The 18,450-nt window shown below is 42.9% G+C and overlaps 1 protein-coding gene across 2 annotated transcripts in view; it reads right to left on the reverse strand.

Annotated features, from left to right (window-relative positions):
• Window positions 1–2,395: 2,395 nt before the first annotated feature.
• Window positions 2,396–18,450, reverse strand: part of LOC115130601 (nuclear factor NF-kappa-B p105 subunit-like) — a 40,089-nt gene continuing 24,034 nt past the window's right edge. For both annotated transcript variants that reach the window (XM_029661898.2, XM_029661899.2), the window contains exons 9-24: window positions 16,471–16,575; window positions 8,589–8,680; window positions 8,358–8,496; window positions 8,033–8,176; window positions 7,721–7,819; window positions 7,524–7,643; window positions 7,190–7,331; window positions 6,856–6,970; window positions 6,550–6,751; window positions 6,295–6,464; window positions 5,288–5,390; window positions 5,016–5,149; window positions 4,683–4,752; window positions 4,389–4,555; window positions 3,930–4,068; window positions 2,396–3,809 (exon numbers count right to left, since the gene is read on the reverse strand). In XM_029661898.2, coding sequence (XP_029517758.1) covers window positions 3,730–3,809; window positions 3,930–4,068; window positions 4,389–4,555; window positions 4,683–4,752; window positions 5,016–5,149; window positions 5,288–5,390; window positions 6,295–6,464; window positions 6,550–6,751; window positions 6,856–6,970; window positions 7,190–7,331; window positions 7,524–7,643; window positions 7,721–7,819; window positions 8,033–8,176; window positions 8,358–8,496; window positions 8,589–8,680; window positions 16,471–16,575 — 2,021 coding nt within the window. In that variant the 3' untranslated portion in view covers window positions 2,396–3,729. The remainder of the gene's footprint in view (window positions 3,810–3,929; window positions 4,069–4,388; window positions 4,556–4,682; window positions 4,753–5,015; window positions 5,150–5,287; window positions 5,391–6,294; window positions 6,465–6,549; window positions 6,752–6,855; window positions 6,971–7,189; window positions 7,332–7,523; window positions 7,644–7,720; window positions 7,820–8,032; window positions 8,177–8,357; window positions 8,497–8,588; window positions 8,681–16,470; window positions 16,576–18,450) is intronic.

Genomic DNA, 18,450 nt, shown 5'->3' on the forward strand with positions numbered 1-18,450 from the left:
GACCTATCCAGAGCGACTTAGATACCCTATTATACTGAATACCAATATAACCTTCATGTAAATTGTTGGTTCCATGTTTCCCAGGAATGTTCCATACGTACCAAAATCATATTTCTCTCAAATTTTGTACACAAATTTAACATCCCTGTTAGTGAGCGTTTCTCCTTTGCCAAGACAATCCATCCACCTGACAGGTGTGGCATATCAAGAAACTGATTAAACAGCATGGTCTTTACACAGGTGCACCTTGTGCCGGGGACAAAATGCCACTGAAATGTGCAGTTTAGTCAAACAACGCAGTGCCACAGACGTCTCACGTTTTGAAGGAGCATGCAATTGGCATGCTGACTGCAGAGAATGTCCACTTCTCTACCATAAGCTGCCTCCAATGTCATTTTAGAGAATTTGGCAGTACGTCCAACCGACCTCACAACCGCGTAAGTAACCACGCCAGGACCTTCATGTCCGGATGGAGGGGATACCAAACAGTAATTCTGTCTAATTTTGTGGGGAATATCCTGATTGGGTGGGCCTCCCAGGCCAATCCATAGATTAGGGCCTAATGAATTTGTTTAAATTGATTTTCCTTGACTAACTGCAAAATCTTTAATTGTTGCATGTTTATTTTTCTGTATAAAATATTGTCCTATTATACAGTGTACAGTCGTGGCCAAAAGTTTTGAGAATGACAAATATTAATTTCCACAAAGTTTGCTGCTTCAGTGTCTAGATATTTTTATCAGATGTTAGTATGAAATACTGAAGTATAATTACAAGTGTCAAAGGATTTTATTGACAATTACATGAAGTTGATGCAAAGAGTCAATATGTGCAGTGTTAACCCTTCTTATGCAAGACCTCTGCAATCTGCCCTGGCATGCTGTCAATTAACTTCTGGGCCACATCCTGACTGATGGCAGCCCAGTCTTGCATAACCAATGCTTGGAGTTTGTCAGAATTGGTTGGCTTTTCTTTGTCCACCCGCCTCTTGAGGATTGACCACAAATTCTCAATGGGATTAAGGTCTGGGGGGGTTTCCTGGACCCAAAATATTGATGTTTTGTTTCCCCAAGCCACTTAGTTATCACTTTTGCCTTATGGCAAGGTGCTCCATCATGCTGGAAAAGGTATTGTTCATCACCAAACTGTTCCTGGATGGTTGTGAGAAGTTGCTCTCTTGTACAATCCCTGTACCTTTTTCAGAATATCAGTCTGTCCCTGATGTTTTTCCTGGAGATAAGTGGCTTCTTTGCTGCCCTTCTTGACACCAGGCCATCCTCCAAAAGTCTTTGCCTCACTGTGCGTGCAGATGTAGTCACACCCGCCTGCTGCCATTCCTGAGCAAGCTCTGTACTGGTGGTGCCCAGATCCCGCAGCTGAATCAACTTTAGGAGACGGTCCTGGCACTTGCTGGACTTTCTTGGGCGCCCTGAAGCCTTCTTCACAACAATTCAACCCGCTCTCCTTGAAGTATTTGAGGATCCGATAAATGGTTGATTTAGGTGCAATATCCTTGCCTGTGAAGCCCTTTTTGTGCCAAACAACGATGACGGCACATGTTTCCTTGCATGTAACCATGGTTGACAGAGGAAGAACAACGATTCCAAGCACCACCCTCCTTTTGAAGCTTCCAGTCTGTTATTCGAACTCAATCAGCATGACAGAGTGATCTCCAGCCTTGTTCTTGTCAACACTCACACTTGTGTTAACGAGAGAATCACTAACATGTCAGCTGGTCCTTTTGTGGCAGGGCTGAAATGCAGTGGAAATGTTTTTTTTTGGGGGGGGGGATACATTCTTTTGCATGGCAGAGGGACTTTGGAATTCATTTGATCGCTCTTCATAACATTCTGGAGTATATGCAAATTGCCATCATACAAACTGAGGCAGCAGACTGAATTAATATGTGTCATTCTCAAAACTTTTGGCCACGACTGTATACAGGTTTTTTTTTCTTTCTCTATAAATAGCCTCAATGTAAACTGATCCTCAATGTCTTACGTTTGTTTTCTTGGAAAGCTTCAATGCTACTATGTTGCATATTCAACTTGTCTAAAAAGCCCCAACAACTGATTTGAGCCAGGCTGTGAATTAACTGCATTGTTTGAATGGAATGTTGGAAGTGAATATGAAAAATGTATGGTATCATTCCTCAAACTGTGTCTAGCTATCAGAACATAGTGGAGATAAAATGCATATCTTAAGAGTTTATCACAGCACTGGCAAACAATGGCTGACCTTTAGACTGTCATAAGATTAATATCCATTCTAGTATTCTAATTCTATGGTCAGATACTTGCCATCTTCCCCCAACTTGTTGTGCAAGTGTGTGAATATGTACGGGCCTTTGTCCACCACTAAGAAGCTGCTAGAATATGGGGAAAAGACATGCGCACACAATGAACAATTTTATTAAAAAAGTATTACAATAGAACCCTTTGACTATACAAAAGTTTCACAGGGTACAGGTATAAATATTGAAGCTCCACACAAAGTGAACCGGTGCTTGCCTATTAAACCTTTGGTTTAGGATTGATCTCAAAATGCCAGTGTTGTCAGGAAAATGTTGGAACAGCTTCAAACTTGGTTGAAACAAATCTTTCAATATCCATCTGATGTCGATAACATAAAGAGGGTTTATGAATCCCAAATGACTCACTGAATACTTAATTTCAAAATGGGAAAGAACAATGCACCGTGGTCTTGAAGCAGAACTTGATAAACTGACTATGAACGTTTGATAACAAAAGTAAATATTACTATAAACAAATGGCTTTCAAAAGTGAGTTTAGACCCTACTTCATACAGACGTCAAGGGGTACGATGGAAAGCTTGTCTACACAGGAATGAACTCAAGGCTATTCAAAAGTGGTTTCTGTACTGTAGTCAAGGCTGAGGGTTGTGCTTTAACAGGCTTCATGATTATTACAATAAACCATTATCATACGTACAAATCACTGGTAGCACCACTTCCATAGGAAATTTAATTGGACTTTGTTGTACATGATACAAGAGCATGTATTAGTGGTTGCTTGGTTTCAATACAAACCACTCAACAGTAACCATTCTATCCATGTGATATTTCCACAGCTACGGGGTCCCTTTATGAGTGGGGGATATATAACGGGCTATCTATCCTTTTGGCAACTACTGCTGTGTATATAGAGGCAATTTTCATTTAATATCATTTATCAGACACTTTTTTCCAAAGTGGCTCACGCCTTGTAAATCAGGGGGTGTTGGAAGTTATTTCTCTCGGGCTTTGCCACGGTCCAGAGTGCCACACTCAAAATGGATTATTTGAATTGGCTGCATTTGACCGCCTTGCTCCAAATGAACTGTAGTGTGGGGAGAACATTTCTGATCATATCATTTTGAATCTAATAATCTCTTAAAATTACAAATGATTAAAAAAGTATTTTCCACATTTATACCAAGCCTCTGAGTTTTCCCCTGAATAAAACACATTCATGATGTTGATTCAAATAGATTACATTCAGGTTTCCTGAAATGTCATTATGCAAACATAACATGCATACTATGTTTACGTATACAAAGCCACTTTCAAAACATTAAAAGTAAGGATATTTAGCATGATGTGTGAGGAGACGAGCTTGCTAGAGTGTCCCTTTCAGAGAGAAATTGTCTGTAGCCTGCTTATAGGAAGTAGAAGCCTCATGAAATCCTGACAAGGTCAGGGCCCTGATGTGTGATTAACCAATCTGGCAGTCACGCTGTGGAGAGCTCCACCCCACTGTCACACACGCCACTGTCCTCCTGTCCGTCCAGCTTCAGATCCTGGACACGTCCTGAGAGACAAGTGGGGGAGGGGGTTAAGGGCAGGTGACATATGCCAGATGATTCTATTTAAATCTTATAAGGTATGCTAGTATATATATATATATATATATATAGTACATTGAGCTTACCTAAGAGCTCTGTGGTGCTTCGGGGAGCTAGAGGAGCCTGCTCCGTTTCACACAGTGCCCCCTGCAGTACTGTCAATGCGGTGGAGTTCTCCACCATCCTGAGTCCCTCCAAAAGGTCCATGACCATTCCCCCGGACACCTACAGACAGGGGCATAGAAGTGTTATTTATCGACCAACTATTGAGTCCAAATTAAACGGAAGTGTTGAAAAAAAAGTCCCCAAGTTTCAATGAGAACATATGAATTCATTTTCTGTGCTGACTTGAATTCAAGGTGGGAGAAATCGGAGTAAAAAAAGAAAGAAGCTATCAATGTGAAATGTATAATCTTACAATGCCTATGTTTCCCCCTCATGTCTTTGTCTGAATGTAGATTAACGTGTCCTGGCACAACACCAGAGAAAAGGAGGAGTATGTTTCCAGAGAAACATCGGCTTTCTTAGGTTGTGTGTGTGTGTACCTCGTAGCTGTCCAGCAGTGTGCTGGCGGGGGAGGGGCTGAGTCTGAAGGCGCTGTTGAGGATGCCCAGCCCCAGCGTGTTTGCCAGGCTCTCCCAGCTCCCCCCCTGGCACTCAAGGGCCTGGCATAATGCCCGCTTTGTGTCTGAGCCCAGGCTCCGCATGTCACCTACAGAAACATGACACCGTTAGCTGTACTCCACAGTGGACAAGAACCAAGATGAGACAGCAGTATATCCCTATGGCTTAGAGATTACAATGAAGGGGGTTGTTTAAACTGAAGTGCAGGAGCCAACCTTGAGGGGGGATGAAGACTGGGATGGTGGTCTCTGGCTTGTACTCTTTGCCATTCAGAATTTCCAACACCTAGAAGTACAAGGAAGAGAGAGAATATTTAGCGAACATTCAAATAGATAAAAATGAAATGTTCTTTCAGCTCGTGAATTCACGTCAGTAGTTTCGTCGTCATAAAATGACATGCATGTTATCTTTAGAGTAAACATGTAAAGGTGTGAGAAAGGACTGTAGCAATATTAGTCAGTTGAGTGAGATACGTGCAAGACGATAGCAGAACATGGAGGAAAATGACTTCCAGAAAACACATCAAAGTGTGTGCATGTGAAACCCACCTCAGGAGTGGCAGCCATGTTAAGAGGAGTCATCCCTGGGATGTAGCCTTCATCCTGCTCCTCTTCCTCATCCACACAGCAGTCATCCTCTCTGAAGAACAGGGGCTCAAAGTTCTCTTTGTGAGGATTGGCACCTAGACATGAAAAGATTGATCAAGTCATGTCTGCCTTTGAGCTAGGACTATATTACCAAAGAGCAGTTACAGAGAAAACAAAGACATCAAACTAAGCCATTTTCACAAAAGGGGACAGTTGAAGAAACTCAGTCATACCTGCAGCCATGAGGAGAGCGGTCAGTTTGACAGAGCCCCGGCCTGCTGCTATGTGGAGAGGGCTGGAGCCGTTGTAGGTGCAGCAGTCCACATCAGCATTCCCCTGCGGAGGGAGAGAACACTGTCAACACACATCTTACACCCAGTGGCGACCCGTCATTCTGACATGAGAAATGACCATCCATGAAGGCTCAAGGTCATTGGCCACAGATAAAATTACGTCAAATCATGTTATCTGTACAGTGGCTCTGATTGGACCTGATCATGTCAACATCATACTTTCAAGAGCTTAGCTAGCAGTCATCATCATGAATCAAGTCGACAATCTACTGGCAAATCCTTTTCAATCCTTGTCACGTGATGATAAATAATGAAGAGAAATTCTAGATAGAACGTATCGGTGCTCATCGGACATTGCACATAAACATTACACAACAAGTTGGAAATCGCAAATTCAACAGTGAGTGGTTTGGAAGGTGAGTCCAAATATGTATTGTATGCTGCTGCATAAATGATGTAATATTCCAGGGAGATATGTATACTGTAGCTAAGAAAGTAATCATCTATACCTCCATGTGGCTCACGCTAATAATTTGGTCCCTTTTCCCCTCTTAATTAGCCTATAGCCTGTTTTAGAGAAATGTAATCATCGAATATTGTAAGAGCTTTCGTTGCTTATATTGCTCCTGTTATCTATCCTACGGTTCTGACTTGGTGTACAGGGAGAATACTGTAAGAACGGCTCATGTCCTGAATTCTGTTGCTGTACATTTCTTTAGTTTGCCCCACCAAGATGTGCATGCTAAAATCGCCACTGCTTACACCCATCCACCGTCACAAGGAAAGGGCTACTTGAGATGTGCTAGTTTGTTACGTTCTAGTTTCACCTTACTAAATACACTCTAGCTCTCCCTTCCAGGTATTGACCAGGCCCAACTCTGCTTAGCCTCAAGATGCCAGCCAGTAGAAAGATGCAGGGTGGTAGGCAAGGCTTCTACGGTACATACCTCCAGTAGCAGGCAGCCTGCCAGGGAGACGTTGTCCAGCTCAGTGGCCAAGTGGAGTGCCGTGCGGCCGCAGCTCCTCTCCTGGCCCTCCACATTGCCCCCGCTCACCAAGAGGTCCCTGAGGGAACATAGGCTATTGGCCAGCACAGCCAGGTGGAGGGAGCAAAATCCTGGAGGACAAAAGCACTGTCATGCTCTAGTTGACTCTTCACTTTCTACTATGCATGTGTCTGTGTGTATAGGAGTGTGTTGTACCTGCTGTGTTGGGGAGGTCCACTAGTTCCACCACCTCTCTGTGTCTTAGTAGAAATCCCACCATCCCTCCCTCCTTCTGCTGAGTGGCCAGGTGTAGAGCTGTGTTTCCGTGGCGATCAGACAGAGTGACATCAGCCCCAGCCAATACGAGGGCCTCGGCCGCCTCCTTTTGCTGGGTTATCACCGCTAGGTGCAAAGGAGTCTGGGATAGAGGGACACAAATATAGGATATTACTGCCTGCTCTGTCACAGACGGACTAAGATCACCACAGAAACACAAGGCTTGTTAGTGTACGTGTTTGTTACCTGGTAGAGGTCATTCCTCATGTTGAGGACCTCCTCTCCAGGCAGGGCAGAGAGCACCTGGGCTAGACTCCTGACTGCGTCTGTCTGGCTGTGGATCACCCCTAGATGGAGACCACTGGAGAAACAGAGGACAAGTCCAGATTGGCATGTGCTACTGGAGAAACTATGCCATATCAGGGTTATATTTCCCATTGGCATCAATGCAAAGCTGAATGCTGATGGACACAAGATGGAAGCAAATCAATGCAGTTAAAAAAGTTAGACAAATGCAGTGAAAGTCGGAGTTATGTTTATGTTATGATTAGGTCTGAAGTGATAGGTTGGGGGGACGTACGTGTCGCCGTTCTCGTCCTGAGCCGTCATGAGGTGGCGCTGTGGAGCCAGCAGGTAATGGACGTCTCCAGTGACGGCGTAATGGAAGAGGGCTTCAGCCTGCCTCTCAGCCACATCCACCAGCCTAGCCTCCAGCATGCATTCTGGACACAAAACCACTGTCATTAACTACCCTGGCCTCCAACACAAACACACAGTTCTACACTGACAAGTACAGTAGTCTGTTTCCTTGTCCAGTGGCCCACTCTGGCTAAACACTATACTAATTTCCCTGTTGGGCACACCGCCAGTCCTGTCCCCTGGTCCTAGCTCCACACCAGCCCCTCTCTCCTCACTTGTCTCCCCAGCAGAGGCATCCTCCTCCGACTGGGCTCGGTCCGCCACCACTGCCCCAGAGGACGGGTCATCGCCCATGTCGCAGTCATCACCGCTGTCCTCCGCTCTGCCCTGTGTAGCTGTGTCGAGGGAACATGGTTGAGCTTCATTCCTATCCTGAACTTAAATGGAATTGCAGACAGACAAACACGCTCACCATGTTTAATGCCCGCCCCGCCACCACTCATGCCAGGGGAAAAGCCAGCGCTATAGCCGGTGCCGTAGTTATTGTAGGTGGAATAGGCCTGGAAGTAACCTAAAAGATAAAACAAAGTTGTTCTTTTTAAGTGGTTTCACATTTCCTTTTAGCCTAAATAGACAGTAAAGCTTTTGAACTTGTACTTCGTCTCGTGTGAAGAACTTTGAGAAATTTCCCATTTGAAGTTTACATGGCTTGTCTCGTTCACCTTAAAATCACATTCCTTCTGTGTAAAAAATAACGACTCATCAGAAACATTTTTGGGTGTACCTCCTCCCCCTGAGCCGGGTCCTCCCCCTGTAGCGGAGCCTCCTCCCCCTGGTCCCCGGTACATGCCCCCTGCTCCACCTTGGCCGCTGTAGTCCTGGAAATTAGGCAGGGTCTTCTGTCTTTTCCTCTGCACCTCTTCCTTATCTGAGGATGAAGACCAGGGGCAAGATGAGCAGATTGACATGACAGTTGACAGAATAGTGGGTTATGTCCAATTTGAACCCCGTGCCATAAGAATGGCACAAACTATAGTGGGTTGGGATAGAGACCAGCATGCACAGGGGGTCTCCAGGACCAGGTCTGGGGGTGTTTCAGACCGGCTCACCTATGATCTGTGGGTGGTAGGTGAAAGGCTTGGGCTCGCTCGTCTCGTTGTCCGATTTACGCTTCAGCTGCACAAACACTGAGGTGGGCTTCTGGAGGTTCAGGTCTCTGTATTTGGGAGTCTTGAAAACAATGGCAAACTGTGGAAAGGAGTGGATATTTTACCAGTGGTTAGGTTATAGTACTGTTACAGGGGAGGACATATAAACAGACTTTATTGTGTGTCACTGACCTGTCGATGGACATCAGTGGGGGAGAAGTCCCCAAAGGCCTCCCATGTCAGCCCTGTCTCGTCATCCTCATAGAAGCGCACCTGGATGTCATCTGTAATGACAGGGGAAAAGGTACACGGTCACAACCCCACTTTCAAACTAGGAGTAAAAGAACAAACTGGTGACGTGAAAGATATTGGAGGATAACAGAAGATGACTAGGAAAAAAATTACTTATTTTAAAACCAACATATTTGCGCATATAGCCTTCAAGGGTTGATGAGAATCTTTCACTTGTCATCGGTCATGGAACCACAAGGAAACGTCAATATCTCTCCAAGATAACAAGGAAGTGGTGCCACCCACTACTGACAGTCCCATAACTACAGAAGTATTTGAATATCCTATTGGAATGTTTTAGCTGCACCGTACATGTCCTTGACAAGAAAACTCAAGTCCTGGGAGAGCTGCTGTGTGTGCAGCTCCAACCCAACACTATTTCAAAGAATCGACTAAAATCGTGATCTTCAGTATGTTTTGTCTGAATGAAGTGTCTTAGAACTGGGCTGAAACAAAAGCCTGAAGGGCTGGAGTAGTATACCACTGATTGACTCTGCAAAGCATGATACTGCGAGTAGACACTCTTACTGACAGTTGTGGCTGCTTTGCGTGGTGTATTGTTGTCTCTACTTTTCTTGCCCTTTGTGCTGTTGTCTGTGCCCAACAATGTTTGTACCCTGTTTTGTGCTGCTACCATGTGCTGCTGCCATGTTGTGTTGCTACCATGCTGTGTTATCATGTGTTGCTGCTATGCTATGTTGTCGTCTTAGGACTCTCTTTATGTCGTGTTGTCTCTCTTGTCATGATGTGTGTTTTGTCCTATATTTTGAATCCCATCCCTGTCCCCACAGGAGGCCTTTTGGGAGGCTGTCATTGTAAAATGAATAAAAAGGTCGAAATAGACTCGAGATGAGGCCCTTTGTTTGGAGGTCAAACAGCAGAGCACAAAAAAAGACGAACTGAGGTCCCAAAAGAGGATCTTGCATTGCAGGGTTGTTGTGCAGATATCTTGGGGTGGTAAATCAGAGATTACCAGTTGATCTCTGTGATTCCTGCCCAGCGAGAATACGATCAAGGGAGGGTCTGAAAACACGATACCGTCATCGGATCTTAGAATGTGCCAATGTTTGTGATTCCCTTAATTTGTTCAGCGCACTTTGAATAGCGGGTAGTTAGAACGCAAGAATGCTTATTTTTGCGAGACTGACCTTGAAAAAGGTCATGTCTCATTTTGCTTTGAATTTTCTCAATGGCAGCATTAATCTGACCATTTTTGTAGCCCCTCTCCTTGAATTTTCTTTCTGTCGAAATCAAAGTGTTTTTGCTAATTCTTTTGATTCGACAGAATTGGCTGAAGGGCAAACTGTTTTTCAAGGCAAGTGGGTGACAACTATCAGCCCACAACAAACTTTTACGATCAGTAGGTTTCCTGTAAAGAGCAGTGTATAGAACATTATCTTCGTATGATGTATTGTCTCCTCTACCTGCAGTTGAAGTCAAAAGTTTATATACACCGTAGCCAAATACATTTAAGCTCATTGTTCACAATTCCTGACATTTAATCCAAGTAACGATTCCCTGTCTTAGGTCAGTTAGGATCACCACGTTATTTAAAAAATGTGAAATGTCAGAATAATAGTAGAGAGAATGATTTAATTCATCTTTTATTTCTTTCATCACATTCCCAGTGGGTCGGAAGTTTACATACACTCAATTAGTATTTGGTAGCATTGCCTTAAAATTGTTTAACTTGGGTCAAATGTTTCGGGTAGCCTTCCACAAGCTTCCCACAATAAGTTGGGTGAATTTTGGCCCACTCCTCCTGACAGAGCTGGTGTAACTGAGTCAGGTTTGCAGGCCTCCTTGCTCGCACACGCTTTTTCAGTTCTGCCCACAAATTGTCTGTGGGATTGAGGTCAGGGCTTTGTGATGGCCACTCCAATACCTTGACTTTGTTGTCCTTAAGTCATTTTGCCACAACTTTGGAAGTATGCTTGGGGTCAAGCATCCATTTGGAAGACCCATTTGCAACCAAGCTTTAACTTCCTGACTGATGCCTTTAGATGTTGCGTCAATATATCCACATACTTTTCCATCCTCATGATGCCATCTATTTTGTGAAGTGCACCAGTCCCTCCTGCAGCAAAGCACCCCCACAACATGATGCTGCCACCCCCATGCTTCACGGTTGGGATGGTGTTCTTCAGCTTGCAAGCATCCCCCCTTTTCCTCCAAACATAACGATGGTCATTATGACCAAACAGTTATATTTTTGTTTCATCAAACCAGAGGACATTTCTCCAAAAAGTACGATCTTTGTCCCCATGTGCAGTTGCAAACCGTAGCCTGGCTTTTTTTAATGGCGGTTTTGGAGCTTCTTCCTTGCTGAGTGGCCTTTCAGGTTATGTCGATATAGGACTTTTTTTTTTAATGTGGATATAGATACTTTTGTACTTGTTTCCTCCAGCATCTTCACAAGGTATTTTGCTGTTGTTCTGGGATTGATTTACACTTTTCGCACCAAAGTACGTTAATCTCTAGGAGACAGAATGCTTCTCCTTCCAGAGCGGTATGACGGCTGCGTGGTCCGATGGTGTTTATACTTGCTTACTATTGTTTGTACAGATGAATGTGGGACCTTCAGGCCTTTCAGGTTATGTCGATAGAGGACTCGTTTTACTGTGGATATAGATACCAGACTTGTGGAGGTCTTGGCTGATTTATTTTGATTTTCCCATGATGTCAAGCAAAAAGGCACTGAGTTTGAAGGTAGGCCTTGAAATACATCCACAGGTACACCTCCAATTGACTCAAATTATGTCAATAGCCTATCAGAAGCTTCTAAAGCCATGACATCATTTTCTGGAATTTTCCAAGCTGTTTAAAGGCATAGTCAATTTAGTGTATAATTTAGTGTAATTTAGTGTAACTTCTGACCCACTGGAATTGTGATACAGTGAATTATAAGCGAAATAATCTGTCTGTAAACAATTGTTGAAAAAATTACTTGTGTCATGCACAAAGTAGATGTCCTAACCGACTTGCCAAAACTATAGTTTGTTAACAAGACATTTGTGGAGTGGTTGAAAAACGAGTTTTAATGACTCCAACCTAAGTGTATGTAAACTTCCGACTTCAACTGTACTTGCCCTTTGTGCTGTTGTCTGTGCCCAATAATGTTTGTACCATGTTTTGTGCTGCTACCATGCTGTGTTTTCATGTGTTGCTGCCATGCTATGTTGTTGTCTTAGGCCTCTCTTTATATAGTGTTGTGGTGTCTCTCTTGTCGTGATGTGTATTTTATCCCAGCCCCCGTCCTCACAGGAGGCCTTTTGGTAGGCTGTCATTTTAAATAAGAATTTGTTCTGACTTGCCTTGTTAAATAAAGGTTAAATAAAATAAATAAATAAAAAGGTAGAAATAGACTTGAGATTAGGCCTTTTGTTTGGTGGTCAAACAGCAGAGCCCAAAAAAAGACTTGAACTTCTGTCCCAAGAGAGGATCTTGCATTGCAGGTTTGTTGACGTTTTGCCAACAGGCCAATACGGCTAAAACAAAAAAGGTAGAGAGAGGACAATACACCGCTATAAACCTCCTTCTTGAACAGTCTGACGATGTCACACAGAACTAAGAGCCGGAGAGATAATGCTTCAGACGACGTGTTGCTTCAGACTATGTGTGGACTACATGTTGCTTCAGACTGCGTGTCGACTACGTATTGCTTCAGACTACGTGTCGACTACGTATTGCTTCAGACTACGTGTCGACTACGTATTGCTTCAGACTACGTGTCGACTACGTATTGCTTCAGACTACGTGTCGACTACGTATTGCTTCAGACTACGTGTCGACTTCGTATTGCTTCAGACTACGTGTCGACTTCGTATTGCTTCAGACTACGTGTCGACTTCGTATTGCTTCAGACTACGTGTTGACTTCGTATTGCTTCAGACTACGTGTTGACTACGTATTGCTTCAGACTACGTGTTGACTACGTATTGCTTCAGACTGCGTGTTGACTACGTATTGCTTCAGACTACGTGTTGACTTCGTGTTGCTTCAGACTACGTGTTGACTTCGTGTTGCTTCAGACTACGTGTTGACTACGTGTTACATTTACATTTACATTTAAGTCATTTAGCAGACGCTCTTATCCAGAGCGACTTACAAATTGGTGCGTTCACCTTAAGACATCCAGTGGAACAGCCACTTTACAATAGTGCATCTAAATCTTTTAAGGGGGTGAGAAGGATTACTTTATCCTATCCTAGGTATTCCTGAAAGAGGTGGGGTTTCAGGTGTCTCCGGAAGGTGGTGATTGACTCCGCTGTCCTGGCGTCGTGAGGGAGTTTGTTCCACCATTGGGGGGCCAGAGCAGCGAACAGTTTTGACTGGGCTGCGCGGAAACTGTACTTCCTCAGTGGTAGGGAGGCGAGCAGGCCAGAGGTGGATGAACGCAGTGCCCTTGTTTGGGTGTAGGGCCATTTCTGCCCATCTTCAATAGTAGGCTATTTTCACAGACCCCTTTTGGCTACTTTCAGAACTACTGGCTAAAAAGTATACAAAAGTACCGGATAATATCTTTAAGTTGAACGCACTAACTGTAGCTAAGTCATTCTGGAGAAGAGCTCCTGCTAAATTACTTAAATGTAAATGAAGTGTAAAATGAACCCTCACCCCTTTCAGATTAAACTATTTAATTCCAAACATTTCCTTCATATTAATCAGATTGCATTATATCTGTAAACATTCCTTGCATCCATTATTTTATTTAACTAGGCAAGTCAATTAAGAACAAATTCTTATTTTCAATGACAGCCTACCAAGAGGCAAAACACCTCCTGTGGGGACAGAGGCTAGGATTAAAAATGTAAATGTGGGACAAAACACACATCACGACAAGAGAGGCACCACAAGCCCACAACACGACATAAAGAGAGACCTAAGACAACGCCACAACATGGCAGCAGCACAACATGGTACAAACATTGTTAGGCACAGACAAAAGCACAAAGGGCAAAAAGGTAGAGAAAACAATACAACTGTCAGTAAAAGTGTCCATGATTGGGTCTTTGAATGTAGAAATGGTGATAAAACAGTCAATTGTTTGTGTTTTTTGCAGCTCGTTCCAGTCGCTATCTTGAAGCGAACTGAAAAGAGGAGCGAAACTGGGATGTGTTCGCTTTGGGGACCTTCACAGAATGTGACTGGCAGAACGAGTGCTGTATATGGAAGATGAGGGTATTAGTAGGTATCTCAGAGGGGAGTGAGGCCGAATAAGGTTTTTATAAATAAACATCAACCAGTAGGTCTTGCGCCAGGTATACAAATATGTCCAGTTTACAGAGGAGTATAAAGTGCAAAGACGAGTCCTATAAGGTGCATTGGTGGAAAATCTGATGTCCCGAATGGTAAAGAACATCTAGTCTATCAAGCATAGTCACTTTAATAACTCTACCTACATATTACCTCAACTAACCAGTGCCCATTGACTCTGTACCGGTGCCCCCTGTATATAGCCTCGCTATTGTTATTTTACTGCTGCTCTTTATTTATTTGTAACTTTTTTTCTTCTGATTATTATTATTATTTTATTTTTTTACTGCATTTTTGGTTAGGGGGCTTCTAAGTAAGCATTTCACTATATGGCTACACCGCGGTTGTATTTGCCGCACGTGACATAACATTTGATTTCATCTGTAAATTATGTCTCCGTAATCTAGCATGGGTAAAAATTAATCAGGATTAGTTAGTATTATCTAGCTACTAGAAAGTTAAACCGATTGGTGGTGGCTGTCTAATTTAGCTACAAATTAAAAACCCAACAATGTAACATATTTAGCTAACGTTAAATATCTTGAACGTTTGCCTTGGCTGTTGCAACCTGGATTGTTAACGCCAGTCAATGTGGCTAGCAAATCTCTACCTTTTTGGTACAATGCTGGCTAACTACAATATCTTTAAGTAACTAGTTGTGTTTAACTTTACAAATTGCATTTGGCTATAGCTAGCTCCCTAGTTAACGTTACACCTTGATGTACATTTATGCCACAGCCTATTTATCCTCAATGTAATGGCGTCATGTTGCTGCGGCAAGTCAGCTAGCTACTGTAGCTACATCACGTTAGCTATCTAGCATACTAAAATAAGTTACTTGGCTGTCAATGATCATTGGCAAATCAAGTTGTTCAATAATCAGATAATTCAACATTAAAATGTGAACATGTGATTTCTCATGTCATTAATGACAGGAATAGCTAAATTGCCAATGTAACGTGAGTCGGCTAACGACGTTACTAGCCAACGTAGCTCGTTAACGTTACTCAACTAACAGTTTAACGTTAGCTAAGCTAACAACAGTTAGCCATCTTTAGTTTGTTGGCCAGCTAACGTGCGTTATGTTGACAACGCACGTTAGCTGGCCAACAAACTAAAGATGGCTAACTGTTGTGTTGCTTCAGACTACGTGTTGCTTCAGACTACGTGTCGACTACGTGTTGCTTCAGACTACGTGTTGCTTCAGACTACGTGTTGACTACGTGTTGCTTCAGACTACGTGTTGACTACGTGTTGCTTCAGACTACGTGTTGACTACGTGTTGCTTCAGACTACGTGTTGACTACGTGTTGCTTCAGACTACGTGTTGCTTCAGACTACGTATTGCTTCAGACTACGTGTCGACTACGTGTTGCTTCAGACTACGTGTTGCTTCAGACTACGTGTTGCTCCAGACTACGTGTTGCTTCAGACTACGTGTTGCTCCAAACTACGTATTGCTTCAGACTACGTGTCGACTACGTGTTGCTTCAGACTACATGTTTACTACGTATTGCTTCAGACTACATGTTTACTACGTATTGCTTCAGACTACATGTTGACTACGTGTTGCTTCAGACTACGTGTTGACTACGTGTTGCTTCAGACTACGTGTTGACTACGTGTTGCTTCAGACTACGTGTTGCTCCAGACTACGTGTTGCTTCAGACTACATGTTTACTACGTATTGCTTCAGACTGCATGTTGACTACGTATTGCTTCAGACTGCGTGTTGACTACGTGTTGCTTCAGACTGCGTGTTGACTACGTGTTGCTTCAGATTACGTGTTGACTACGTGTTGCTTCAGACTACGTGTTGACTACGTGTTGCTTCAGACTACGTGTTGACTACGTATTGCTTCAGACTACGTGTTGACTACGTATTGCTTCAGACTACGTGTTGACTACGTGTTGCTTCAGACTACGTGTTGACTACGTGTTGCTTCAGACTACGTGTTGACTACGTGTTGCTTCAGACTACGTGTTGACTACGTGTTGCTCCAGACTACGTGTTTACTACGTATTGCTTCAGACTGCATGTTGACTACGTATTGCTTCAGACTACGTGTTGCTTCAGACTACGTGTTGACTACGTATGGCTTCAGACTACATGTTTACTACGTATTGCTTCAGACTACGTGTTGACTACGTATTGCTTCAGACTACGTGTTGACTACGTGTTGCTTCAGACTACGTGTTGACTACGTGTTGCTTCAGACTACGTGTTGGCTACGTGTTGCTTCAGACTACGTGTTGGCTACGTGTTGCTTCAGACTACGTGTTGACTACGTGTTGCTCCAGACTACGTGTTGCTTCAGACTACATGTTTACTACGTGTTGCTTCAGACTGCATGTTGACTACGTGTTGCTTCAGACTACGTGTTGACTACGTGTTGCTTCAGACTACGTGTTGACTACGTGTTGCTCCAGACTACGTGTTGCTTCAGACTACGTTATCTTCATGATAACGGTGATAAATCACACTCGGGATCATAGATGACAAATCCATTCCAGTCACATACTGTACCTTTCTGGACCTTGTCACAGAGCAGGTAGACCTCTTCTCCTCCTGTCACACAGCCAGCTGTGCGGTCCATCCGCACAATCTTCAGGTTGGATGCATTAGGAGCTTCTACAAACAGAATAAGGGAACTCAGATCTTCTGTTTAGTGCAGGCAGAATACCATTACTTCTCATTTATTGACAGCTAATAGGTACAGTTCCTTCAGAAAGTATTCTACCACCCTAACATTTTGTTTTATGACAGGCTGAATTCAAAATGGTTTAAAAAATATCTACACACAATACCCCATAACGACAAAGTGAAAACGTGTTTTTTAATTTTTTAGAAATGTTTGTTTTCACACCCGAGTCAATACTTTGTAAAAGCACCTTTTGCGGCGATTACAGCTGTGAGTCTCTAACAGCTTTCCACACTTGGATTGTGCAACATTTACCCATTACTATTTTCAAAATTGGTTGTTGATCATTGATAGAAAACCATTTTCAGGTCTTGCCATAGATTTTCAAGCAGATTTTAGTCAAAACTGTAACTCGGACACTCAGGAACATGTCTTCTTGGTAAGCAACTCCAGTGTACATTTGGCCTTGTGTTTAAGGCTATTGTCCTGCTGAAGGGTGAATTAATCTGTCAGTGTCTGGTGGAAAGCAGACTGAACCAGGTTTTCCTCTAGGATTTTGCCTGTGCTTAGCATCACTCCGTTTATTTTTTTATCCTAAAAAAACTTCCCAGTCCTTAATGTTTAAAAGCATACCCATAACATGATGCAGCCACCACTATGCTTGAAAATATGGAGAGTGGTACTCAGTAATGTGTTGTATTGGATTTGCCCCAAACATAACACTTTGTATTCAGAACAAAAAAGTGAATTGCTTTTCCACATTTTTGCAGTACTACTTTAGAGCCTTGTTGCAAACAGAATGAATATATTTATTCTGTACAGGCTTCCTTCTTTTAACTCTGTCAATTAGGTTAGTATTGTGGAGTAACTACAATGTTGTTGCTCCAGCCTCCATTTTCTCCTATCACAGCCATTAAACTCTAACTGTTTGTAGTGATTGGGTGTATTGATATAAGTGTAGTTAATAACTTCACCATGCTCAAAGGGATATTATTTTTCATTTATTTTGTGTGTGAATTTTACCCCCCTTTTCTCCACAATTTCGTGGCTTCAAATTGTTAGTAGCTACTATCTTGTCTCAATGCTACAACTCCCGTACGGGCTCGGGAGAGACGAAGGTCGAACGTCATGCGTCCTCCGATACACAACCCAACCAAGCCGCACTGCTTCTTAACACAGCGCGCATCCAACCCGGATGCGTATGTGTGGGGTACATAGAGTCAGTCATTCAAAAATCATGTTAAACACTATTATTGCACACAGAGTGGATCCATGCAAATGTTTACTCCTGAACTTATTTAGGTTTGCCATATCAAAGGGGTATAATACTCAGCTTTTCATTTTTAATACATTTGTAAACGTTTCTAAAAACATTTTTCTCTTTGACATTATGTGTATGCCAGTGACAAAAATCAAAATGTAATTCATTTTAAATTCAGGCTGTAACAAACAAAATGTGGAAAAAGTTAAGAGGTGTGAATACTTTGAAGGCACTGTAACGAAAACACTTTTGTCTTTACTGTGCATGATTCATATTGGATTCCTTGTAAATCCTTGAAATTGCCATTGTTATCAAACTGGAACCACTATTTTATTTGTTTCTCTTCAAAAATATTTTCTAATTTCAAAAAACCACAGAGACAACAAATGTGAAAAAAAAAGACTTGACACAAACTGTGTGGATGCTTTCACACAGTAAAGGGCAGGCATCAAAATGAAATTGAAGGCCTAGTTTCAGCCTGCGAGAGGAAGCCGAGTAAGAAACGTGACGTAGCGGAAGAACAGAGCTAGGAAAATGAAACCAGTGCACACTGATGTGGTTTTTACTTCAATACCTCTTAAACTCAGTGACTAATTACATGAAT

Source organism: Oncorhynchus nerka, linkage group LG6 (genome assembly GCF_034236695.1).
Source record: "Oncorhynchus nerka isolate Pitt River linkage group LG6, Oner_Uvic_2.0, whole genome shotgun sequence".
Lineage (NCBI taxonomy): Eukaryota > Metazoa > Chordata > Actinopteri > Salmoniformes > Salmonidae > Oncorhynchus > Oncorhynchus nerka.